At 38.8% G+C, this 27,632-nt stretch overlaps 1 protein-coding gene across 1 annotated transcript in view; it reads left to right on the top strand.

Annotated features, from left to right (window-relative positions):
* Positions 1-27,073, top strand: part of pdgfrb (platelet-derived growth factor receptor, beta polypeptide) — a 33,514-nt gene extending 6,441 nt beyond the window's left edge. Inside the window, exons 2-23 of the mRNA XM_086085581.1 lie at positions 5,429-5,489; positions 7,312-7,623; positions 7,703-7,960; positions 8,482-8,612; positions 8,834-8,999; positions 10,578-10,758; positions 11,260-11,375; positions 13,156-13,279; positions 13,357-13,568; positions 15,115-15,209; positions 15,302-15,434; positions 16,706-16,810; positions 16,981-17,091; positions 18,103-18,259; positions 18,440-18,606; positions 20,117-20,229; positions 20,391-20,513; positions 21,910-22,021; positions 23,334-23,433; positions 23,512-23,617; positions 25,006-25,280; positions 26,069-27,073. Of these exons, the coding sequence (XP_085941707.1) occupies positions 5,447-5,489; positions 7,312-7,623; positions 7,703-7,960; positions 8,482-8,612; positions 8,834-8,999; positions 10,578-10,758; positions 11,260-11,375; positions 13,156-13,279; positions 13,357-13,568; positions 15,115-15,209; positions 15,302-15,434; positions 16,706-16,810; positions 16,981-17,091; positions 18,103-18,259; positions 18,440-18,606; positions 20,117-20,229; positions 20,391-20,513; positions 21,910-22,021; positions 23,334-23,433; positions 23,512-23,617; positions 25,006-25,280; positions 26,069-26,216 (3,288 nt within the window). The 5' untranslated portion in view covers positions 5,429-5,446 and the 3' untranslated portion in view covers positions 26,217-27,073. The remainder of the gene's footprint in view (positions 1-5,428; positions 5,490-7,311; positions 7,624-7,702; positions 7,961-8,481; positions 8,613-8,833; positions 9,000-10,577; positions 10,759-11,259; positions 11,376-13,155; positions 13,280-13,356; positions 13,569-15,114; positions 15,210-15,301; positions 15,435-16,705; positions 16,811-16,980; positions 17,092-18,102; positions 18,260-18,439; positions 18,607-20,116; positions 20,230-20,390; positions 20,514-21,909; positions 22,022-23,333; positions 23,434-23,511; positions 23,618-25,005; positions 25,281-26,068) is intronic.
* The last annotated feature ends 559 nt before the right edge of the window (positions 27,074-27,632 follow it).

Raw genomic sequence — 27,632 nt, 5'->3', positions numbered from 1 at the left:
ACCAGGTCAAGTTACATTGTAAGGTCAAATGTCATGTTAAAATTTGTAGCATAGGACCTCTTATTTGCAGCTTTGATATGCTATACAGTTTTTTCCCAAACAAGTTAATAGCTTATTCAAACTCCACAGAGCTGAAATAAAGTAACTTTTCACGCTCATGGCGAGCATCGAGGGAGAATACTGCATGCGCCTTGGAGGTGAGTCTCGTCACATAAAACGCAACCGCTGATGATTCAGTGTTCATTCTGCCAGGGGAGCGGAAGGTTGGCCTCAGGGGGATTTGGCTGGGTGATAAAAATGGAGGTCTGTTTGGACAAAACCGCACCAGGTCATTATTTTCCCACAGCACAGGCCAATTTACACCGTTCAATAATCTAATCACCTCGTAAGACTTTAGTAAAGGGGATGATTGTATTCTTCAAGAGGGATTTGACTTATATTTGACCAGGGTTGCTAAGCTTTCGGGCTGTTGGATATTTGTTTTTTAAGATTGACACTTCCTGTGTGCGCGATGTGGTCTTGCCCGTGTACTGTATTTTGTGTTGTCATCTTGTGTCGACGCGTTACGTGCGTGATCGACGACCCGTTGTCTCCAGAAGTTTCTGGTTAGTGGTCTTGTTGGTCTGCTGTCTCATTGATGCATCACAGCCTCACGCCCACTCAAGGTCAGGAGAGATTCCTGGACAGGAAGTGCGAACCCGCCAGCTGTGGCTCACAAGCCTTTTTGGAATTTTTTCCTCTTAGGATAAATCAGCTGCTCTTCCAAACACATTGAATTCAATCTTAGCAATCTAGCTCTCACCAATGGAGGTTTCATTGCCAAATGTTTGTGTTAGACTCCATTAATGAAGGCGTACTTAATAAACCGGCAAGCGCATGCGAGGTAAAGCTTATCCTTCTATTTTTAAAGTACAATATCAACTCCCCCGGGACACAAACGAGCAAGCGTTTGGCAGAAAATATGACCCGGGAAGCGGTTCCCACCTCATCACACTTGTTCATCATTGCCAGATGTTAAATCAAACACGTAGATACAGTGTGTCGAGATGAAGCCAGAGGTGGGATTACAAGTCGCTGGGGGGACGCTCATGAGCCCGCGTGGGCCGAGCGCCTCTCGCCGCGGTCCGTTTTAGCATCCTCCCTCCTCGACCGGTCACACTTTGAGTGGGGCTGCTGTTGTTTATGGAGAGCGGGAAGGGTCACTCTGTCACTGAATTCCCAGCAACTCTGAGAAAACTCATGCGCTGCCGGATCACAGTTCAGCCGTCATGGTGATTATTGTACCATCGCCGACTCTGTCAGGCCTCCATGATTATTAGAGATGTTCAATATTACTTTTTTTTTTTTCATGCCGACACCTGTACCTTCTTTTTTTGGGGTGTACTGGCATAAAGTGTAATTGCACATCCACAACAGTAGGTGGCAGTGGCATGCACATTGTCAGAGTATGCAAGGAGGATTAGCTCCTCTGCAGAAGTGTACTTACAAAAATTTTATAGGCAAATGATGCTATTCATAGTTGCGACGGAGAGTTGGGTGGGGGGGGGGGGGGGGTGTGGTTTAGGGTGCAAAACGTCATCTTCTTCCTGGAGGGGCTAACAAAAAAATAATTGAGAAGCATTGAATTAAGGTCAAATAGTTCATTTTAGCAAATTGTCCATCTTCAATGATAAAACCTCCTGCATTTGCTCATATTTTAGCATTAATATCAGGGGTGGGAATCTTTGAATGTCTCACGATTCGATTCCGATTTTGGGGTCTGCGATTCGATTCCGAATCGATTTTCGATTAAGAACTATTTTTGACTCAAAATGATTTGATTGACAATGATTTTTGCTCTAATCTATAGATGTGCAAGGAATTGTAATGATCTACTCCAGTCTGACTCGCTAATGCTAATTAGCGCGCTACTCGCAGCACTTTTATCACTCAAAAGAACGGCTCCACGCTATTATTAAAGTTAAATACAACTGATTTATACTTAATCAATGTAGTACACCTGAAATGCAATAAATTGACTGTCCTGCAAGCTACATTCTAACAAGTTTTGATTAAATTTCTCACTTTAAAGCTAGTAAACACAGAAAATTTAATTTCGAATCACTACTGCCAGCTGTGGCAGAAAAATGAAATTACATTTTCCCTTCTTCACATCCACAACCCGACCATGACGTCACATCTGCAGAAGGCGGGAAATTCGAACCTGAACCCTGTTTGAAAACTATTGGCCAGAGTCTTGCAGGAGTTCCTATTTTGAACAGCTATAGTGTTAATTTACTAATTAAAAACAAAAATCTGTCATAAATGGTCAAATAAAAAGGCTATTGTAAAGATATTTTGGCGGCAAATTGTTGCAAAGTGCAGCTTTAAATGTTATATATATAATATTTGTATTCAATGATTCTTTTGTGTGCCACCACAGAGAGCATGTGCAGCACAATTGTACCACTCTGAAAAAAAATGCTGTGAAATGACGTTTATGTGTGCAATTTAACTGAATTACAACCAAAGTTTTTATGTACGTAGTTTTGATTGAAGACTTTCCAAACTTGTTTTCACACAATCCATTTTGTTCTGCCTCATTTACCATATGTCAGCACAACTAGATCTTGTTCCAAACATGACACAACAACTTCCAAAAAGACATTTAATACGGCTTGAACATTGTCACACAGAAGCCCTTAAACACACAGTTGGGCTTTTTCACTGACCATCACCTTGAGATTTGCTGCTGCCACTCGCCTTCATCTTGTTGTCACGTGCAGCTGTCACCACTCTGCAGCCATAAGCGCGACTCCCTCAGTGGATGCGTTCCCCCTTTTTGGCCCCCTCCCTTCCCAAAGCGGCTGAGTGCGACCCCTCCATTTTCGTCATCATCACAAGCAGGGTCCCAAGTGTATCAGCGGTCCTGGGAAAGTTCTAGAGGGATACTGTGGGAATGTGAGCCCCCCCCCCCCCCCCCCCCCCCACACACACACACACACACCAGTGACAAAAAGGGGGAGAAGTATTATTTGTGTGTGCGCGTGCGTGTTCCTGTGTTTGTGTATATGCATTCCCTGGCATACAAGCCATGTTCGTGTTATCAAAAAAAAAAAGAAAAAAAAAGTATCCCTCTGTTACTCTTTCACCAATTTTTTATTAGAAACAGGAGGCGGGACAGGAAATGGACCAGTCATGTTTTTGGATCTACTCAAGAGCTTTTCATTTTCGGGAGCGGAAGTGCCAAAGGCAACTCATTTAAAGAGACAGTGAATTTGATTTTGAAACTTTAACTATGATTAATTTTAGTACAAATTGTACTGTAATTATTCTCATATTTATGTTTTAAAAGTATACTTGACTCATTTATCCATTTTCAGCAGTAAGAAGTAAATATTTTGTCTATAATTAATTTGATAATTTTATGTACAATTAATACATTTAAAAACAGATTTTGCCACTTGCTGTCGACTGAAAATGTCATCATGTGTGCTCAGGTTTGAGCCTTAAGAGTTGGGGAAGATCAATTTTTAATCCAGACATTTTAGATCATGTTACATAAATCATTCAGCATTAGAAACTTGTCATTAAGTCAACCTTAAATATTTCTTGACAATAATATGTTATATGTGACCTCACTAGTCTAAATATGACATTCTGATTAATATTACATTTTTGGAACATGAGTTATGACCAACCAATCACAGCTCACCTGTTTTCTGAAGCCGCACTGTGATTGGTTGTTACCTGAGACCTGAGCAACATTGATGTCATCTTCATTCTACTGCAAGTGGCAAAATGGCCGCCCCCTGAGATGGATTAAAAACGGCTGGATTTTGCTTCTTAACTCATATTCCACTAACACAATATTAACCAGAATACCGTATTTAGACTAGTGGGGCTGCATAGAACATATTATTGTCCCAAAAAAAGGTTTGATTGAGAAATATTACAGTTGTTGGTTTCAAACTTCAAGGTGGAAACTAAGTTTTCCATGGAAAACTCTCCCATTTAAATCATGATTAATGAGTAACATATCATCCAAGTGAATTCGATGTTTCGGTAGATTTTTTTTCTCCATTGGGTCCCTCCTTCATTTCCTCCTCCACCCTAACTCTTCCAAGGCTCTCTCTTCCGCCCTCCTCTCTCTTTCCCACCGTCCTGCGTACATGCTAGCAGTGATGCATCCTTAACTGTTTCCAGACGTCTATGTTCTGCAAGGCCTTGAGTCCAAACACATCAACAACCCCCACAGCCTCCCTCCCAGTCCTCTGACTTTACACTTTGTTACTCTTGAGTACTCCAAGCTGGGGGTATGATGTCCGTCATCATGAATCACCGCGACAGACAAAAAGCCAAGGTCCATTTCATGAATTGAGCTTGTGACATGATGTCCATGCCCAAGTTCTGCAAAAGCCTTTCAGGTCGCTCCTGCGTCAAGCGCTTATGTGAATGTCCTCGATTTCCCTTTTGTTTACAGCCTTGCCAATTAATGGCTCAGCGTGGTGCGAGAATAGCTTGGACGCAGCATTGTTGCCAGTGCACACGTTGCAAAGATGCACACAGTGACCCGTTTGTTGGCGGTCAAAACCAACCCTGGTGAGCCACAAAGAAAAAGGAGGCAGACATTGGCGCTCTGTTCTGGTGCAGTGAGGCATCAAACATCGCCAGCGGCAGACAGACACCTCAAATCCACACAAGGCAAAAAATATTTTTGGGAGTTTTGTCCGTCGTCTCTGTTCTCTGATTGAAAGCAGATTGCTTTGTCACACAGCTCCAACTTAACGCAACCTAATGGATTTCACGATTCATCCATCATGCTAGGAGGTCAAAGGCTCATGGAAGGAGGTTAACTGTTGTAGGCTAATTGCGGTGAACACAAACCCAATTTTTTGTCATTTTACATTCACTGCCATTGACGGTTGTAGACATAAAAAATTCATTGAACAATTTTTTTTTTAATTTCCACTTTTGTTAACAAGAGTATGAAAACCTAGAATTTTTTATTGTACATTTAGAACAGATATAACATTTGTGATTAATTGTGAGTTAACTCATGAAGTCATGCAATTAATTGCGATAAAAAACATTTTTCCTGACGCTCCTAATTTTTAATAATCTTCTTTTTTTTTTTTTATCGCCTCAGGCGATAAATTTTTTAAAATTAATAATTAATCGCATGACTTCAATTGTTAACTCGCAATTAATCATAAATGTTATATCTGTTCTAAATGTACAATAAAAAATTCTAGGCTTTCATACTCTTGTTAACAAAAGTGGAAAAAAAAAATCTAATGAAAATAGTTCAAATGAATTTTTGACGCCAATAGTCGTCAATGGCAGTGAATGAGTTAATAAACAATTTGTGAGGATTATTATTTTTTTTTTTAATTTTTAGACATACTGAAGAGTATTACATTAAAATATTGTATCTGTTTGCTTGCAGAAAGTGATCGGCTCCACTATGAGGGGTGTGAGCGTCTTCACCCTCCATTTGGCAGTCACAGGTGAGAAGAGACAAATGAATGTTTTGTCACTGGACCGCAGGGGAAGCCAAACAGACGCAGGGCATCGGAACACTATCATAATACAAAAGTCAACTTTTTTTTTTATAACTACTACAATTTTGTCTCACCCAGAGCTAACAGGGATGGGCTACCTGTCACTCTAATCAGGACAAATGAAAATGAAAATGAAAAAAAAAAAATTCTAGATCAGGGATGGGAAATGTAAATGCTGGAGGGAGCCACAATTTTTATCAGTAGATGGCCATGCACTTCCTAACCCAAAAAATAAAATGCCACTTTATACATGAACAAAATAACTGCTCTTAACGTATTTATTTTTTCATAATACATTTCAAACAAATAACAGAATACTGTGAATACTTTTTCCAGTGCAAATTTTTCAGTTCAAGGATGGCATAAAACAGCTGAACAGAAAATCTACATTCAATAACTCATTTTGTAAAAAAATTTCCACACAAAAAAAATATAATCCCCTCAAAATGTTAATATTGTTGAGGTACTAAAAAAAGAGGCTGAGTTTAGGCTGAGTCAGGTTGTTGTATGTAAGACCCCGCAAAAGTGCAACTAAACTATGTCTTCCATCTAGTGGTGAATGGTGATATTACAACTTAAAACTACAGTTGATCCTTGCATAGGCTTACTTGCAAATGTTCAGCTTTATTTTAAAACAATTGTACAATATTTTTTTTCTTAGTTGTGTGTTTGTTTTTTCAAATTTACGCCCTGTATTTCAAAACATATTTTTGGCTTTGTAAAAAAAATAAAATAATCAAAAATGTTGTTTTCTTTTTCTTTTTTGTATTAGTGAAGGGGCCGCTAAGTGTGCCGCATGCGTCAGTTGTCCACCCCTGTTCTAGATAATATAATGTAATATATCGCTGACGTCGGGCAGAAACCTTGTACCTCCCTCCAAAATAGTCACTTCTCAGGAGACCCCAAAAACGGCATGTTTGTTCAACCATTAACATTGCATCATCGAAGACAGAAATCCATTTTCAACGCTTTTGACTGGTCAATAATTTGTAAATAAATAAAGAAAAGAAAACATAAATTAAAATTAAAATTAAAATTAAAATTAAAATTAAAATTAAAATTAAAATTAAAATTAAAATTAAAATTAAAATTAAAATTAAAATTAAAATTAAAATTAAAATTAAAATTAAAATTAAAATTAAATAAATAACACCACACGTGTACTGACCAACAGTATAGGTAATTAAAAAAAAAAAAGGTTTTTCATTTGTTAGCTTTTTTTACCTGTGAATTTATTGTCCTTTGAGTATGGAGTGGAAACTTGTACAAGCTATTTCAGCTTCATTCCTCTTTCACTCCTTGCACTGTTTTTAAATTCTGTTAAATTGAATAAACGGAAATTCTCCAAGCGGGATACATGCTACCTCAAAGTCTTCTCAAATGCAGCTCGGTCATGTGTGTGTGTGTGTGTGTGTGTGTGCGTGTGTGTGTGTGTGTGTGTGTGTGTGTGTGTGTGTGTGTGTGTGTGTGTGTGTGTGTGTGTGTGTGTGTGTGTGTGTGTGTGTGTGTGTGTGTGTGTGTGTGTGTGTGTGTGTGTGTGTGTGTGTGTGTGTGTGTGTGATTGATGTCAAACCCGATGGACACATCCCACCTGACCTCTTCCCATTTCAATAATCTGTCATTGACGAAGCGTCATCATCTCCTCACTTAGCCGCTCCGCACAACTCTTATCCGTCAACGTCGTACGGCAGAACAGGATCTGGCATGTCGTGTTGACTTAACCTCCGTGACCTCCAATCTCAGCCCTCCCTTATTGTGTCAACCGCAGTTCTCCTGTGTGTCTCCGTGAGCTGCCTGGAGGTCACGCCACACGACGGCCAGCTCGTCTTGGCCGCCGGCTCATCTCTCACTCTCACCTGCTCGGGATCGGGGGAGACCACCTGGGAGTTCAAGAGGGATGACGTTCCCTATTTCCAGGTAGAACAGGGCCAAAATGGTGTGCAGAGCTACCAAATTGTGCAAAATGGCAACAAATCCAGCGCTTTGAGCCTGTGGAACGTAAGCTGGAAGCACACTGGGGTTTATCAGTGCATTGATCGACACAGCGGAGAAAGGAAGGAGGTGGATGTGTTTGTCCCAGGTATGGGAAACCACTGTTTGATCCCTGCTGAATTTGTATATTTGGAATAATTCAACACTGTGACTGTCTCTGCCCGCAGACCCTGAAGTATGGTTTGTTGAGAGCGCTCACGGCATGCTGAGCAAAACAAGTGAGCTGACCACCATCCCATGTGTGGTCACCAACCCCAAGATCAACGTCTCCCTCTTCGAGAAGGAAACTGACCTCCCAGTCGAGGGGCTCTACGTCCCCAGTGAGGGCTACACTGCCGCCCTAGAGGACAGAACCTACGTGTGTCGCGGAAAGTTGAACGGAGAGGTGAAAGAGTCCCAGGCGTTCTTCGTTTTCAGTATCTTCGGTGGGTGAAGAGAATTTTAACTCATTCGCTGCCATTGACGGCTATAGACGTCAAAAATTCATTTGAACTGTATTAGTTTCACATTTTTTTCCATTTTTGTTAACAATAGTATGAAAACCTAGGATTTTTTTACTGGGCATATATAACAGATATAAAAAATTGTGATTAATCGATTAATTACAATAAAAAAATAATAATCGTCTGACGTCCCTAATTTTTTTTAAATCTTTTCTTCTTTCTTAATTAGGGGCATTAGGCGTTTAGAATTTTTTATTATTATTAATCACATGAATTCACTAGTTAACTCAAGATTAATCACAAATTTTATATCTGTTCTAAATGTACAATACATTTTTTTTCTAGGTTTTCATACTCTAGTTAACAAAAGTGGGGAAAAAATGTGAAACTAATAGTTCAAATTCATTTTTGACGTCTATAGCCATCAGTGGCAGTGAATGAGTTAAACACATTAATCATCTCACTTCCACATTGAATCGTTAACATCACTCCGACCCCCACAGTCCCAGAGACCATCGACGCCTACATCAACGCATCAAAGACGGTGCTGAAGCAGGGCGAGCCGCTGACGGTCAACTGCACCGTGCACGGGGCCGAGCTGGTCTATTTTTCGTGGGACATGCCCGACAAGGAGGTGAGTAAGAAGGAAACCCAAAAGAGCTTTTTTTTGTTCATCGTTCCCTCTTGCCATCATCACTCTTAAGACTTCATAACCTGGCCCGAATCGTATCAAGATGCGGAAAGACTTGAAAATTGTACCTTTGACATATTGACGCCTCGATTCCTCATGCTTAGTGACCCCCCCCCCCATAGTGCAGATGTTTAACCACTGTGCGAATAAAATGTCCCCTCCAGGCTGCTGATGTGGAACCGCTAACAGACGTCCTGTCGGCCATGAACATGAGGTCCTGCCTCATCTTCCCTCATGCCACGCTGGCCCACAGCGGAAACTATGTGTGCCATGTACACGAGGGAGTCCAGGACCAGACGGCCTCAGCCAGTGTCAACATCACAGTGCTCGGTCAGACACACAGACACACATAGATAATAAACTCACGCAGGACAGATTATTATTGCGGCTCACTAACCAAGGAGAGTGCTTATTATGTGAACTTTATACGAGTTAAGCCAAGAAGGAAGTTTCTTTTAGAAGAAATTAATATCTGCTGTGTTTATTTAGGTTATAGAAAAAGTGAAAGTGTGAAATAAACCATTGACACTATTCATGCCCCCGAGAAAACAAAGCATCACACATGGGAGCATAAGCGTTAAAAAAGAAAAGCTGACTTCACGTAAACACAATAAAACACATCACATTTTTATAGAGAACTGTTTGGAAATTATACTTGCCATTTAAAGCAATGCAATGATCAGTATAATGTACTTGTCTTTCTTTCTATTATAGGTTATTATTATCATTATTATTATTATTATTATTATTATTTTTATCACTGCTACTACTCACTTGCATGATATGTTTGGCACAGTTTTTACGCCGGATACCAACCGGTAAAAAGCGTAAAGCGTCTTGCCGAGTGACCCGACTGGACGCTAGCGTTTGTCCTGTATTACTTTCGCTCAGTGTGCAAGTTTCAAAACGTATGAAAACTTGTAAATGCCATCATAGATGTAACAGCCAATCAAAAATGCACATGAGGTTTCACGAAATAAATAAATAAACAAACAAACAAATAACTAACTGTCCAGCCACCGTCGAGCAAAAAGTCCGGTAAAAAGTGTCATTATGTCAAGTAAGAAAAGACTGCCTTTACTGTGTTTTATATTTCATTTTAAAATGTATTTATGTTAAGTGAAATCTAGAAAGACTGTCCTTTTAATTTAAATAAAGTAGTCAATTTTTGTTAACTGAAAGCCATAAAAGATTCATTTTTTTAACAAAAACAATTATATTAAGTCAGAAAGGTTCTTTATTTTGTTTTCGTTCTTTTGCAAAAACTAACTTTATCCTTAAATGTTACTGTAATAGTGCACTTCCGATATAGCGGCAAAACCGGGTGTCATTTTTATGTTAAACATGGTTGTCGAACTTGAGTATTTCCTGGTTAAAGCAACTTGTAATCTAGCTTTGTTACTTTTAAAATCAAGTAATCACTAAAGTAACTGAATTGCTTTTAAAAACAAGTCATCGTTAAAGTAACTAAGTTACTTTTTAAAGCAAGTCATGAGTAAAGTACTAAAAAAAGTTATATTTATTTATTTCGTTTTTGTAACTGTGGCAACACTGGTCGCAGATTGTACAGCGCTCGGGTATGTGGGGTGCCTTAAAGTCCAGTGTGAGGATCTCCTCAAGAACTACCGAATTCATTTTATAGTGTTTTTGCCCTTTGAGAGTTAGCGGTTGCTTATTCTATCTGCAGTGAGGTGTGTCATGTTTATGAAAATCTTCAAATGCTCCATGCTGCTGCCAGTCATGTTTAGTTTTTGTTTTGTTTTTTTCAGTAGAAAAGAGGGGTCTCGTATGTCTACCTCAAATTTTATGCTGGGGGAAGTAGTGAGCTCTGCATGAATAAGTGCTTCTCTGTTATATTAATTTTAAACATTGTTTGGCTAATTATCTATGTAAACATCTTCCCCTCAGAACGAGGCTTCGTGTCCTTACATCCGGCTGAGAATCGACACGTTTCGGCCCAGCTGCAGGAGAACGTCGAGTTGAAGGTGGAGGTGCAAGCCTACCCTCCCCCTCAGGTCAGCTGGAGCAAAGACGGCACTGCCATCAAAGGAGACAAAATCATCACGAACAGACAAGAGCACGAGATCAGGTAGGATCACAGGCATCAAGCAACGCTCACACATTTAAAGCAATTAGCGCTTGAGCCTCCTCGGAAGAAGAACCCCCCCAGAGACGACCAGTTCTTGTCAGTCATTGGTAGATAAGGCAGAGTGTAACACGATATCCTCCGATGGTGGGTGGAGCTTACCCCATAACCATAACACAGGAACTATAAACAAAAGTCTTGGAATCATTGAAACAATTCTAGAATTGTGTGCAACCTGTGAGTGGCTTGTACTTCCCATTCTAATCAGTAGGGGGCACTGTATTACTGTGATCTAGTCTGTGTTAGTTTTGTTTTTATTGTGGGGGGTAAAAAAAAAAAAAAGTCCCCGGCCTGGAATGAGCTCATTGGCATTGCTGTTAACATCACACCATCTGTAATAACTATTTGGTTAGTTGCTGTCATACAATGGGATGCTTGTATAACTTTAATTCACTGACCAATGCTCACCATTGTCCTATTCAAGTTATTACGTATTCCTCTCAGATATGTCAGCATCCTCACGTTGGTGCGGGTAAGACCAGAGCAGAGGGGGCTCTACACTGCCCGGGTCACCAATGGCGATGACACTAAGGAAGTGACTTTTGACCTGGAAGTCCAAGGTGAGATTCTTTGAAAATTGGAATACCAGAATGAAGTTTATTTACGTATACTTGAAGTATACCCAAAATTAGGAGAGTATACTGTATTTCCCGGTTTGCTTTTCTTGTACTTATTGGAAGTATACTCCACCAAGTAAATGTTAAGTGTACTTGTAAGTATACTAAAACATTCACTAAAAGTTTACATACTGTAGTTAGTATATACTTAGAAGGCACTCGCTAAGTAAGGAACCAGAATTATAGGTTACATTTATTTATAAAGCCAGTCATGAGGCTGGATAGCTTGGAGGTTAAGGTGGCTACCAATAGTACCAGCGTTTGCTGGTTCGATCCCTGTCAATTCATAATTTGGCTTTTTGCTGTAAACTTAACTGTGGACAGAAGTGTACCACAAAGTATACTTAATGGGATCTTTGCACAAATCCACTACTTCCTGAAATCAGTACCACTCCTTCATTTCCTCTTTGATGATTGGACAAACTGATTAATGCAGGTGTGTGCCTGACCTCAGTAACCACAACGACAATGGCCAGACACACTTGGATTAATCAGTTTGTCCAATTACGAAAGACAGGAAACGAAGGAGTGGTATTGAGTTCAGGATGTAGTGGATTTGTGCAAAGAGCCCATAGTGTACTTAAATATACTATAAAGTATGCTTAAGTATACTTATTAACTCATTCACTGCCATTGACGGCTATAGATGTATAAAATTCATTTGAACTATTTCTTTAGTTTTAGTTTAACGCTTTTTTTCCCATTTTTGTTAACAAGAGTATGAAAACCTAGAATGTTTTTTATTGTATATTTAGAAAAGAAAATCGTGAGTTAACTAGTGAAGTTATGCAATTAATTACAGTGACAAATTGTAATCGCCTGACGCCCCTAATTTTTAATAATCTTTTCTTTTTCAAATCTTTTTATTTTAAAAAATTAGGTCATCGTAATTAATCGCATGACTTCACTAGTTAACTCACGATTAATAACACATGTTATATTTGTTCTAAATGTGCAATAAAAAAAAATAGGTTTTCATACTCTTGTTAACAAAAGCGGGGAAAAAATGATAAACTAATAGAAATAGAGTTAATATACTTTATAATATACTTAAGTATACTTTTAAGTGTACTAACATGTTCCAATTTAGTCCCAATTTACTTCAAGTTTACTTATTTTTTTTTATTATTATTTTTTCTTTTTTTTTTTTCTTAAGAGCTCAGTATTGTTCATTCGGAAATGTCATCATCATTGCTCTTTTTATTTTTATTTTTTTTATATATATATATATATATATATATATATATATATATATATATATATATATATATATATATATATATATATATATATATATTATTTTATTTTTTTGTGTGGGTGAGTATGTGTATGTGCGTGCGTGCGTGCGTGCGTGCGTGTATTTGTTAGCTCACCAGAAAACCTATTAGAAAAAATCTCATACCGTTCACCTAAACCGAACACCAGGAGACCTGAGGGGACCAAAGAAAACCAAGGAAGGTGAAATCCAGCACCGACCAGACACCCCCCACCAGAACTCCTCCCCAGCCCAAGAAACAAACTTCAAGTTTACTTTTAGTACAAGAATAAGTACACTTAAAAAATAAACTTAGATATTCTTAAGTATACTCTATATTATGTACTTAAAGTATACTACTTTTTGGTAAGGGTAGTCGATTACATAAGACGGTAAGGACGGTAAATTAAGTAAGGAAACCTTAATCAAGATGACCAATCCTATGCCCATGTCTGTGTGGTTATCTAGTCCCCCCTCAGATTAAAGATCTGACCGACCACCACCTTCCTGGGAAAAGGCACCTCGTGACCTGTATGGCTGAGGGGGTCCCGACCCCGAACATAGAGTGGTACAGCTGTGACAGCATGCTCAAGTAAGCCACCATACGATGACCACTATGAAGCGAAACACCTGCCTTGACATCCCGCGGAAACTCATCTTGTCCCACAGGTGCGATAACAAGACTTCAATATGGCAACCGCTGGCCCCAGATGCTGAGGTGCTGAGCATCCAGACCAACGTCACCCACAGCGAGAGCCGTAAAACCAGTCAGGTGTGGAGCCGTCTGACCTTCCACAAGCCGCAGCAGGTCACGGTTCGCTGCGAGACCAGAAACCAGGCGGGGAAGGTGGACAGGCGAGACGTCAAACTGGTGTCCAGCAGTAGGTGTCTTGAAGGAGCAAATGATGTCATGTATGTTTGTTTTCGTGGTGTGGATAGCATGTCTGCCTCACATTCAGGAGTTCTGGGTTCAAATCCCTGCAATTGGCTGGTGACCGGCTCAAGGTTCCTACCTCTCGCCTAAAATCAACTACGCCAACCTAATAAGGTTTAGCGGTATAGGAAATGGATGGATATTTTTAATTGTAAAGCATGTAGGGAAATTCCCAGGACTTAAACATACCGTACACACCATTAATGCGAAAAACGTTAAACAACAAATAATTCAGATAAACTGTGTAAACTTGTGGGAACCTGCCGCACTTAAACCGAACTAAATAATGTCATTGCTCATTGCTAATGTACTGAATATGTCTATTTACTCATTTGTAATGTTAAAATGACTGCCGTAAATGGTCGCCAAGAAATATGATGACTTTTGTAGAGCACTGCAGCCGACAGCTTACTTTTCCATAATAAATTCAGGAAAACAAAACAAGCTATAAAAAGAGGGCGAGCTAAACAAACACTTCAGTCGGCTTGTTGCTAAAAAGCTTCACTTCGCAAGATTTATTGCGGAAAAGTTTGTTTTAGCAACGTGGTGGTCGGCTTCATCAAATAGTAACATTTGATGTTGTACTTAAAGTCATAAATATTTGCCGCATAAATACTGTAAGTCAACATATTTCTTTCTTACGCTAACATTCTTTTAGCTTTCCATAATGTCTATAGCGAGTTGTTGTGTACAGAGATGGCGAAAGTAGGCTACTCAATAAAGAATGTTGCTGATTGTCTAGAGTGCGCGAGTGACATGCCCCCCCCCCCCCACTATTCTATTCTGTGCACTAGTAGAACGATGAGGGTGCACTAGTATAACAACTCCATTTTACTTGTGAGGCAAAAATGTTCACTAAATGACAACTGCTATCACATGCTACAAGTCCTACTAGTATCATGAAAAAAATCGACTAGTTAACATTTAGTGCTTCACTTGTAACATGCAGATGTCAACTAGTGCAGTGATGCCTAATAACATGTCATTGTTATTTGTTACTAGTACTACTAGTGCATCCTATACCCTAGTATGCGAAAATTGTATTTTGTTGTGGGGAAAATGTCCCCTTTTGACAACTGTACGCTAGTAGTACAACAATTTCTACTAGAGACTATCTAGTGCTTAATTAGCAGTGAGCAGATATCAACTAGTGCACAGTTTTGCCACATTATTAACCTATAGTACCCTGTAATCATTCCACTAGTGCGCAGAAATGTCATACTGTAGTGGACTGCATGCTACTATTACTACTAAAATATAGCTAGTTAACCCCTAGCGCTTCACTAGTGAATGAGACTAGTGCACAATTGTGTGCTTTCTAGTAATGTAGTAGTTTGACTAGTGTGACCTTGATTTTTCTAGTGCACATGAATGTTATCCAGTGGTGACATAGTCGCACTCGTCTTACTAGTGAGAATAAAAGCATACTAGTACAAAAGCAAATCGTACTAGTATCGAATAAATGTTGAAAGGGCTGTGTTTTTGTGTTGCAGCTCTCTTCTCCCAGGTGGCAGTATTGGCAGCAGTCCTGGCCTTAGTGGTCATCATCATCCTGTCCATCATCATCCTCATCGCCGTGTGGAGGAAGGTGAGGCGCCAACTCGGGTGACTGCCTGCGCTAACGTCACAGCAGAGTCAATCACGCGGCGTGTGTGTGTGTGTGCGTGTGTGTGTGATCAGAAACCTCGCTACGAGATCCGCTGGAAGGTGATCGAGTCGGTGAGCCAGGACGGCCACGAGTACATCTACGTGGACCCCATCCACCTGCCCTATGACCTCACCTGGGAGATGCCCAGAGACAACCTGGTGCTGGGTGAGTCTTCCACCCAGAGGCTGGCTGTATAACTTCTGTTTGTATTCATCAACTAGACTTGAATGTGACATTACATCAATATTCATTCGTCAATCGGCCATTTTTGGACGCATTGTTTTGTTAAGAGTGCAACTGAAACTGTGTCGAAATCCAATCAAATGGCTGTTTAATTATAGTGAGAATGAGCCGTGAATAATTTCGGGAAATACACTGCTTTATTTTCACTTAATTATCAAATATACAAATGTATTAGAACCATCCATCACAAAATAAAGCAAGAATAAACAACACTATTAATAAATAAATAAAATAGTGTCTTTATATGAAAATGTTACAATAATATTTAGAAACTGCAGGCAAAATATCAAAGCATAGTCATAATTCTGGCAAAATATTGTCTATTGTATTTTTTTTAGATAATAATAATAATAATAACAATAATAACAACAATTTATTATTGTATAATAATAAAACACTATTTAGTTATTATGTAATAATAATTATTATAATAAATTGTTATTATTATTATATAATAAAAAAATAATAAATTATTATTATTATTACTTCAACGATAAAAATATGGATTTCAAATCTTCTCTTCTTGGTGTATTGTATTGTAATGTCAAATTCTTTATTTGGCGGCCTTTAGAACATATGAGATTACATTTTAATCGGCTGACAGCAATAATAATAATAGTAATAATAATAAAAATGTATATTGTGCCTTTCAAGGGACCCAAAAATGCTTTCATGCTAATATTCATTTACATATATTTTGATCATTTTCTTGTTGTCTTTTATTACATTTCTGAATATAGATTACAATATAAGAGATGCTGACATTGGGACTCTCTGCATCTTCTATTTGTGTTTGAAATTAAAACTAAGATAAGTAAACATTTTGCATTTCAGATATTTTGACATTTTAGTGTAAAAAAACAATAGGGACGTTTTTATTTACCTTTTGACGACATGCTAATGACCCTGGGTGGACCCTGAACTTTTGTTAGAATTTTAAAACAAAGATGTGCTGTATATTGACTGAGGTTAAAAAAATAATCTAAAATTTTCCAAATTGTAAAAGTTGTGTAATAAACAACAAAGTTAAGACTTGGAGTTTGCGTTAAAAAAAAATTCTACATAGGTCTATATATATATTACTGTAATCTAGTGTGAGTATAGATGTATTATTTTCACAAGATTATTTTTGTACATGGCATGTCCATTTCAATTGAAGTGTTGATTGCAGTGACTCATTCTTTGTGTTTCAGGCCGCACTCTTGGATCGGGAGCTTTTGGCAGGGTGGTGGAAGCGACTGCGTATGGTCTCGCGCATTCTCGATCCAGCACAAAAGTGGCCGTGAAAATGCTGAAATGTAAGAAGTAGAAAGTATCATGCGTCTTGAACCCCCGCGTTGAGCTTTTGTTCGCTTGCCAGCCCGCTTTGTCGTTCAGCCAACAAGCTGCTCAGCAAAGTGCGCTTGCACTGTCCTTGTGCCAAAATCTGAAACGGAATATTTTTCACTTTCTGCCTCCGTCCGTCCAGCAACAGCCAGGAGAAGCGAGACCCAAGCCCTGATGTCGGAGCTGAAGATTATGAGTCACTTGGGTCCTCATCTCAACGTTGTCAATTTACTGGGAGCCTGCACCAAGCATGGTGGGCAACTTGTTATACTTACACAAGGGCGAAATGATTTGGACAAATAATTTTTTTTTACATCTTGATTTTGCGATTGTAATGTAATATGCAATTTTTTTCAACAGTCGTCATCCCATGTGTGTGTGTTTTTTTAAACATTTTAATTCAATTAATTGTTTGGCCATAAGCTACATCACAAAAACTATACACAGGATGGCCTGATTTGCCCTAAACCCAAAAATAGTGCTGCCTCACATTGTCCTCCAATAACCCGGAGGTGGCCTGCCCGCTAACAAACACAAATACCAGTGCTCCATGAATTTCTACTCGTTTAAGGAATTTGTTTTGCCTTTCACTCCCAGAATCAAATTTGTTACAGTCCCATTGTTTTACACCATTCCTAAATCCAGAAAATGCTTGCTTGAAATTTTTTTTTTATGATTTTAATTCGGATGGCAACTTTAGGAGTGAAGAACTTTCAAAGAAATTACATTTTGAAGAAGAAAAAAAAATCTGCATCTTTATATCGATTACTGATGTGCTCATGTCTGACCTGGTTTATAAAAAAATGGTCAAGTATTTAATTATTATTTTTTTTTTTCGAATTCTGCTCACATTCAATCTCTTTGGCTTAAGTATTTTGAAAAATAAATAAATCAATCAAAACATAAAGATAATGATTTCGTTCCACACAAGATGCCATTCGTTCTATTTTGTGGTTTCCTCATTAAAAGTTCAATTTGTGAGACGGCATTGAACCGGACTGCTCGCTTTTCAAATCCTTTCCCAAAGTCGATCTCTTTTCTGTCATGTGATGAAACGGCATTCATTTTATTTGGTCAGCTCGGAGTGGAAGCTGAGTTCAAATTTCACGCAAAAGGATGAAAAACGGAGACTTCATCTCATGGTGCATGCATTTTATCCTAAATGTAATTTCTCTGGCTTTTAGTCAAGGACGCCTAGCAATGTTTGACATTTCTATTTATGACATAGCCACGGATATCTGTCCCTCTTTGACAATCCAATCAGGTCCTCTGTACCTGGTGACTGAGTACTGTCGCTATGGCGACTTGGTGGACTACCTGCACAGAAACAAGCACACCTACTTGCAGTATTTTGCCGAGAAGAACCAAGACGAAGGCTGCCTGATCTCGAGGGGAAGCAGTCCGCTCAGTCAAATGAAAGGGTGAGAACGGAACTTTTTATTGAGCTTTTCTTAATGTTTGCAAACAAATGGGCTACCACTGACTTGAACTGAAATTGATGACAAAAACTTGTTGCGATCGGGGTAGCGCCGCCAGATATTCAACCTCCTGTCAAAATGTTAGAACCAGCGTTCATTGTAAAACAATACACTTGTTGGCAGCTACGTGTCATTTGGAAGCGAGAGCGACGGAGGCTACATGGACATGAGCAAAGACGAACCCTCCGTCTACGTTCCCATGCAGGAACAGATGGACTCCATCAAGTACGCCGACATCCAGCCTTCTCCATATGAGTCGACATACCAGCAAGACCTCTACCAGGAACAAGGTCTGAATGGAGACAGTTACAGTTCTGTCTTCAATTGTAATTTGTAAGAATTCCTTTTCACTGCTTTAGGCCATGTGCACCGCAGACGTCCACGTAGCATCGACAGATAAATAAAGGCATGCACAGATGAAGGACATGCGTTTGAGGCAGGGTTATAATAGTTTTTTTTTTTAATTATTATTCTTATAGTTATTCTTTTTTTTTTTTTTTAAAGATCAGTTCATTTGACTATAATTTTTAGTTTTTCATTAATTTTTTCCCCGAAAATGTTGTTTTAGTATTAGTTTTTTATTTTTTATTTACGGAATTTATAAACGTAAAATTTAGTTTCAATTAGTTATTGTTTTTACTTGTTTTTATTTTATTCCATTAACGAAAATTTGTATTCAATTTACTGTATATATTTTTTCCGTTAAATATTTATTTAATGCTATTACTACTATTACTATTATTATTATTATGTATAATAATAATTATATATGATATATTATATTATTATATATTATATTATATAATATGTATTATATTATTATTATTATTATTATTGCTATTCTTTTTCTTATTATAATATTATATTTATTTATTTATATATTTATATTAATTATAATTCATAACCTTGGTATACATAATTATGGATTACCTTTCACACACACACACACACACACACACACAACTGAAACAGTCTCACAAACACTACTGTAATGCTTTTACATTTTACACAACAACAAAAAAAAACTTTTTTTCACTGCACTCAGCACTCAAACAAAATTTTTGTTTGCTCACACACACTACTGAAATGCTATTACGGTACATATACACATATGCCCACACCCTCACACGCAAACTACTGAAACCCCCACTATCGAATTATTTAAACACTCGCTCTCACACACAAACACTATTGAAATGACACACTACTGAAACTTGCATTCACATTATTGAAACATTCTCGCACAATCAATTGAAATGCTCTCACACTTGCACTACTTAACTTTTATTCACTCGGATAAACACGTTAAGAACTCCTACACACACTAGTGAAACCTCTCACACTCACTACTAAAGCCCTCTCACTTTCTGAACTGAAATAGAAATGCTCTCACACACACCAATGAAATTATTTTTGCTCTCATTCACCAGTGAAATGATTGCACATACACTCTTGAAATGCTCACAAGAGAAACAGTTTCACATGCACTAGTGAAATTCTCTCACATTCAAGACAGTAAAATTTTCATACACTACTAAAATGTTCATAGGCATACACACTATTGAAACACTCTCATGACCTTGACTGAGCTACTCTCTTTCTCACACACAAATACTACTAACATGCTCTCACACTCTACTGAAACAATCTCTCACACACAAACAAACACACCCTACTGATATACTCTCAGACACTTCTAAAATGCTCTCACTCTCACTAATGACAAGTGCAACAGTGACCCTCACTCTCCATCATGTTTATCTGCTCACCTCCTCTTGTGATCTCTCTCATCTTTTCTAGTTGGCGGCAGACTGGACCTGGTCATCAGTGACTCGTCCACACTCACTTATGACGACCTGCTGGGTTTCAGCTTCCAAGTGGCTAAGGGCATGGAGTTCCTGGCCTCCAAGAATGTAGGACTTTGACAGAAATACTCATTTTCTTAAGGAGACGGCAATGGTTTACATGAGAGGACATGCTTATTCAAGTTTGTTTTGATTAATCGAAGCAGATGAATGCTGCTAGCTATGGTTCATTTAGTTTTTGTGTTGTTGTTGTTTTTTTTGGCATGCAGTGTGTTCATCGTGACCTCGCCGCCAGGAATGTGTTGATCTGCGAGGGCAAGCTGGTGAAGATCTGTGACTTTGGACTGGCCAGAGACATCATGCACGACTCCAACTACATCTCAAAAGGCAGCGTGAGTAGAAGTCGTACACAGGCAAGGCACATATAAGCCATAACTGTACTAAATCTATTTTTTTTTTTAAATGGAACAAAATTAGTTATTTTCTTGGTTACTTTATCAGGTCTATCTTATGCGTTTTCTATGGTTTACACTCATAACTGGAAGGACGGAAGTTTTCGCACCCCCTGAAATGCTGTGGTCTATACTGGTACATGATAGCATCATGCATTTCCAGTACATTTCAGCTCACCCGAAAATGTATAAATTAGGGCTGTCAAAGTTAAAGCATTAACATGTTTTTGGTTTCTTTGAAAACCGGACATATCACATAGCAATTAAATGGTCACAGAACTTTTAGATTTTTTTCATTGAAATTTAAAAAAGTCAAAGTATTCACCAGAGCAAATTACCTTTCAAACATGAAACATCATCACTGGCAATTAAATGTTCTCTGAACTCTATAATTCAGTAACAGCAATATTCCGAGATAAAAACTCGCAAATTTGCCACTTAATAAAGTCGCAAATTTGAGACTTTATAAACTCGCAAATTTACGAGTTTTTTTTCTCGCAAATTTGCAACTTTATAAAGTGGCAGATTTGCGAGAAAAAAACTTACGAGAAAAACACGTAGTGTAGCTATAGGCTAATTATGTGAGGATTTGTTGGTGGTTAATGGGACACTGTTTATAAAATGAAAAGGCAGGATGAAGACGGATTCGTTCTTAAATGAAAACTTTACTCGTCATTCACCGCAGCCAGAGCGACAACACTTCCTGATCCCCTATCAGCTGACTAACACTATCCAATCAGAAGCTAGCATACCATAGGTTAATGCAAGTGAATGACGGAGAGCAGCAGATTCGACACATCAATTTAGATACTTGTACAAAAAAATACCAAAATGTATGAATGTGTAAATAATAGTTCTGGATACATAAATGTCCAAGTAAATGTACATTTTAACAAATTAACTTAAATGCTTGATCGTCCGCGTGTGGACCTTCGCAAAGCCGGCCAGTGGCTGTACACAACGGTTCAAAGAGCGAATGCTTACCATGATATGGTTAATTTATGCTAAAGCAATTACTATTTCCTTATTTGGCAACCCGACCGAAAAGTATTGGCATACACAGTCGAGTAGTACGCTAAGTGTATTTCTCGTAAGTTTTTGAAAAAAAAAATCTTGCAAATCTGCCACTATATAAACTCGCAAATTTCATAAATTTTGCCAAATAAAGTTTTTCAGTCACTGTATTGGTTGCTTGAAGCTTGTTTTGAAAAATGAGAATCCTGGAATCCCCATCAAAACAAATAGTTGCTGAACAACACAGTGCCAGGGACCTTAAATAACTTTTCCCTTTTAAGCATTCCATTTTGTAACATAATTTTTTTAATTTTTTTTATAGACTTTCCTTCCCCTCAAGTGGATGGCACCGGAAAGTATTTTCCACAATCTGTACACAACCCTGAGCGATGTGTGGTCCTACGGCATTCTTCTCTGGGAGATTTTCACACTGGGTAAGTCCAAACACATTCTTCACACTAAATCAATCATGACAGGGATTTATCTCTTCAGAGCTAAATAAGGGAGCGACTCCTACTATATGTGCTGAACTAACAGCACTAGTTTGCTCTTGTTAGGCCCCTTTTTCCTCCTCAAGGGGCAATAGTGAGTCAATTTATCCTATGTCAGGTATTTTCAGTTTTGCCACAGTCAGTTACCCTAAAAAAGTAATCTGATTACTGATGATATGATATCGCTTTTAAAAAGGTAACTTAGTTACTTAACTGGTTACTTATTTTAAAAGTAATTAGGTTTGATTACTTTATTATCTATATTCAGCAGCTACACAAGGCACAACGTAACATGTTATCAGATGCTACTCGGGGACAAAAATCCTAGCACTGACTTAGCTAGCGTAGCACCAAACAGCCTAGCATGCTAACTTAGCAAATAACAGTAAGGTTATTAATTGTACGCACCTGAAATGGTGAACTTATCATGGACACACACTCTCTGGGAGCAGATAACTATTTTCGGTAATGTGTGAAATTCTGCTAGCTCTGCAACTTTAATTGCGCTACTCTCAATATCACAACTTAGCATTTTCCAACTCTCTCTCTTTTCTGCTCTCCCTACTGCGATGTCGTTCAAATTACAGCAGACACATGAAAATAGCACCCGGAATATTTGCCATGAAAAAACAAACAAACAAGAATCGGTACACAGTCAATTAAATTAATCGAATTAATACTTGTTTGTGTTTCTCGGTAGGCCTCGAGTAATATTAGAATGTGCGTGTAACTTATCAGTCCTGGTTGTATTTGTGTTGCACTTTATTGTATTTTGTTTACATCCCGGTCATTTTCTTATACAGACAATGGATTCTAAGGCAAACATGACAGAACATGCAAGTATATGTTCTTAAAAGGAGAGTAATGAGGCCAAGTCCGGCTGTAACCCCCCCCCCCCCCACCCCCCCATTCAATTAAAGTCAGATGACATCACATTAGTTAGGCTTTAAAATTAGCACCCACTTGCATTGGATATGGTCAGCGTGTTTATAGTTACTGTATTTAAAAAAAAGCTTTTCACATGGCATTTTGAAATTAGCGTTAAATAAATGAGACAGTTTATAGATTTATTTATAGCATGTGAAGACGAAGCGCTCTGAGGCATTTCAAATAGAGCCTTTATATGGTAAGAAATTAACACTATTCTTAACTTGGCCATCAATGTCATTTAAAAAGGTTTCCTGTGCTTTTGTTGCTGTTTAGTTGAGACTATCCTGGTCATAATTTCTTTTAACAATTTGCACTCTTTCCACAGGAGGAACCCCATACCCCGACCTGCCTATGAATGAGATGTTCTACAGTGCCCTGAAGAGAGGTTACAGAATGGCCAAACCCGCGCATGCCTCTGATGCAGTGTACGTTTTAATGAGGCCTCAATGTCGTAAAAATGTAGAAAAAGAAGAACAACACTTAATGCTTTGTTTACATTTCAGCTATGAGATCATGAAGAAGTGCTGGGACGAGAAGTTTGAGAAGAGACCCGAGTTCTCCTTCCTCGTTCACAGTATGGGCAACATGCTGACTGAAAACTATAAAAAGGTATTTCCCAATACACTTCTTCCTGCTTCTTGTCAAAATGGAGAGACCCGGTAATGATGCATTACATTTCTGGAATTTCTTTCCTCCTCTCATGCAATTTGAAACACTATCACAGCCACTATTGAAATGCTTTCATATACACTACTGAACATTTCTCACACAAACTATAGAAGCACTCACATCCACTACTGAAATGCTCGCATTACCACTGAAATTATCATTCAAAAACGGCAGAAACACTCACTCACAATACAGAAACACTCTCACACTCTATGGAAATTGACTACTGAAATGCAATTACACTACCACTGACACATGTTTTCACACACACACACACACACCCCCACACACACACACACACACACACACACACACACACACACACACACACACACACACACACACACACACACACACACACACACACACACACACACACACACACACAAACTACTGAAATGCCCTCACACTGCTACTTAAATGTCCTCACACTACTTATGAAACTCTCACGCAACTACGGGAACAGTCACATCCACTACTGAAATACTCTCACATTGTAGGGGCATTCTCTTCACACACATCCACTACTGAAATGCCCTCACATTGCTAGTTAAATGTCCTCACACTAATTATGAAACTGTCACACAACTACAGAAACAGTCACATACACTATTGAAACACTCTCACATTCAACGGACATTCTCTTCACACACATCCACTACTGAAATGCCCTCACATTACTACTGAAATTCTGTCTCTCTCTCTCTCTCTCTCTCTCTCTCTCTCTCTCTCTCTCTCTCTCTCTCTCTCTCTCTCTCTCTCTCTCTCTCTCTCTCTCTCTCTCTCTCTCTCTCTTGCACACACACTACTGAAACACTCTCACAAGCACTACTGAAATGCAGTTTCACTCTATGGGAGCACTCTCACACACGAATGAAACGTGCACAGATACTACAAAAAAAATCCGCTCACATACACCACTGATGTGTTCTCTCACACACTACTTGAAACACTCACAATCACCTCAGAATCACTCAGATATACTATTGAAACACTCTCACACAGTACAGACGTTGTTTTCACACTCATCCACACATATTACTACTGAAATGCTCTCACAAAAAACTACTGACACACTCTCCCACATTACAAGCATTCTTTTCACACACATCCACTACTGAAATGCCCTTACGTTACTACTGAAACACTCTCACATAAACTTCTGAAATGTTGAGTTGAATTTGACAGTCTAATGTCAATGTTGAATAAATGCACAAAGAGCTTTCCGTTACCACAACAGTATGTGCAATAAAAGTGTATCTATGCTAAAGGTCAGTGAATGCATCATCGCCTTCAGGAGCTAATCAATTGTCACGTCTTTTCAACAGAGATACAGCCAAGTCAACGATAACTTCCTGAAGAGTGACCACCCGGCTGTGGCACGCACGAAGCCACGCCTCCCCTCCCCCTACCCCGAAGCCAACTCTTCATTCAGCACCCCCTCCCCCATCGCCCCCTCCTTCCCTCCGGAACCTCGCGGCCAGCGCTCAAGCCCGGCTCACTCGCAGGAGGCGGTGCCTTCGTACAACGACTACATCATCCCCATCCCGGACCCCAAGCCGGAGGACGCGTTCACTGACATGGAGTCGGAAAGCCCCGCGAGGTAGCCGGCCAATGACGTGAAGATGCTGCCTGTGGTGCACATGTGCACCAAATGCTGCCTTTCTGTTTCTCTCCCTCACGCACCCACACATCCAGATGTTGGGCTGAGACAATAGCGGAATTGTGTATGTTGAAAGTCACTTTTAACACTTAGATGAAGTACTATTGTACTTGGTGTACAAATAAATGATTTAGCTTTTAAATGCTTTTATTAGTTTAACCCCTGAAGAGCAGTCAGTCAAAAGAGGGAGGGTGTGGAGGCGTTAAACACTATGACATCATCCATAAATCATAGAGCTGTCTCCCAAATCTAATTTTTCAACTTTTACACTTACTTAGGCTTGTTCATGTCTCAACTTTTTCATGCTTATGAAATAGATTGGACTCTCTGAAAAGACTACCAATCATGATGTCTAATATTTGGAACCGCAATATTTCAGAACTAGGCTTCAGGTTTTAGGTCTCGAACCGCTCCTGCTGGTAGAGGTCCTCCAGAAAAGAAAAGAAAAAAAAAAACATTGCAAACTCAAGGAACAAGGGTCAGTTCGGGCCCATCACATCACAATTTGTTAAGTTTTATATATTTTTTCAAAAACCTATGTTATTGGTCAGTACCCACGTGTGGGTGTTTATTATTCATAAACGAAATCTATCATTGGTGATGCAACATATAAACACTGGTTTAATTTCATTAAGAACTAGTAAGAACCGTAATGTGACTTTCCACGGCTGTAAACTATCGCTTACTTGGTAGCATGTCGTAATTGTGTCATTGTGTCTCCGTGTCAGCTCCGTAGCTCTGGAGGAAGAGACGGACTCGGTGTCTCAGGACACGGCCGACACGCTTCCAGAAGAGGACCGGCTGGAAGGGACAAGCGAGAGAGACGCTCTGCTGGCCTTCTCGGGGACGCCCGAGGTAGAAGACAGCTTTCTGTAGTCACATTTAGGAATTCCTGGAAAAAAGTCTGAGGAAAAAAACATTAACTGGGGGACTTTTTCCTCCTATTATTAAATAGACGGTAAAAAGGGAATGTGACTAAAGTAGAATGTAGCATCATGGAGACTAAAAGGAGCATTGTATTTCCACTAAGCACTCGAGACGTTTTGTCCTTAGTCTACAGAATATCTATTTTTCCTTTTCACACTTAATACCTCTGAAAGTCCATACAATCAATAATCAGCATGCATTTGCCATTTTTAGAACGACACAGATACGGTACATTCCTCACAATATTCCTTGGTACTGTCTATAATTACTGCCATATGTCACTTTTTTTCACTATATTTGTTAGATAAGTGGAATATTCATATTGCATAGAGATGTTTGATAGCCAGGTCTTATGTAAAGAAACAAACATAACATGTTGGGGGAAAAATGCAGACTGATTTTCTATGCACTGTTTTGATATCCCATAATAATCTGTGGTTTTAGTCGATGAAGCTCATGAGAACACGATGAAATGTTTTCGTCCTTTTGAATGAATTTCACATTATATGTCTTTGTCTATATGCCTTCATTCATAGTTATGTGCCAGATTTGCACTTTATGTAGAAAATGTATGTATATTCATGACCAAGGTACATTTGAAATGTTGACTGTTAAATGATGTTTGAGACTTGAGAGTCAGCAAGCCAAGAAATCTGCTCCCATACTTTCCTCCATTTTAATTTCCTGTATTGTACATACACAACAACACAAAAAAGTTGCAGCCCCACTAGTCCATATACAGTATTTTGATTAATATTGCATTAATGGAATAAGAGTTGAGCAGCAAAATTCTGCCGTTTTTATCAATATCAAAAGGCGGCCATTTTGCCACTTGTTGTTGAGTGAAAATGACATCATAGTTGTTCAGGGCTCAGGTAACAACCAATCACAGCTCAGTTTCAGAAAACAAGTAAGCTGTGATTGGTCGTCGCCTGGGCCCTGAGCAACTGTGATGTCATCTTCAGTCGACAGCAAGTGGCAAAATGGCCGCCTCCTGAGATGGATAAAAATGGCTGGATTTTGCTGCATAACTCACATTCCACAAACGTAATATCAATCAGAATGTCATATTTACTAGTGAGGTCACATATAACATAATATTTTCAAAAAATGTTTAAGGATGACTTCTCGTTTAAAGAAAAGGGGGAAAAAAAGATGAATATAGACAGCAGAAAGAGATTTAGGCATCCGCCTGCCAGTGAGGATGTGTGGTTGTTACACTGAGAATAATAAAAAAAAAACAGCGTATCACTGCCTTTGCACAAAATTGAAACAAATGAGTGCCTTTGTTTTGTACAGTCAATTCACTGTACATCCTATCGTTCATAAAGACGGGCTACCGTGTGCCGATGGAAACGTCACGTA

This window comes from Leptonotus elevatus, chromosome 9 (assembly GCF_054856555.1).
Source record: "Leptonotus elevatus isolate MCC_2025b chromosome 9, RoL_Lele_1.0, whole genome shotgun sequence".
Classification (NCBI taxonomy): Eukaryota; Metazoa; Chordata; class Actinopteri; order Syngnathiformes; family Syngnathidae; genus Leptonotus; species Leptonotus elevatus.
This window is presented reverse-complemented; position numbering and strand designations above follow the sequence as displayed.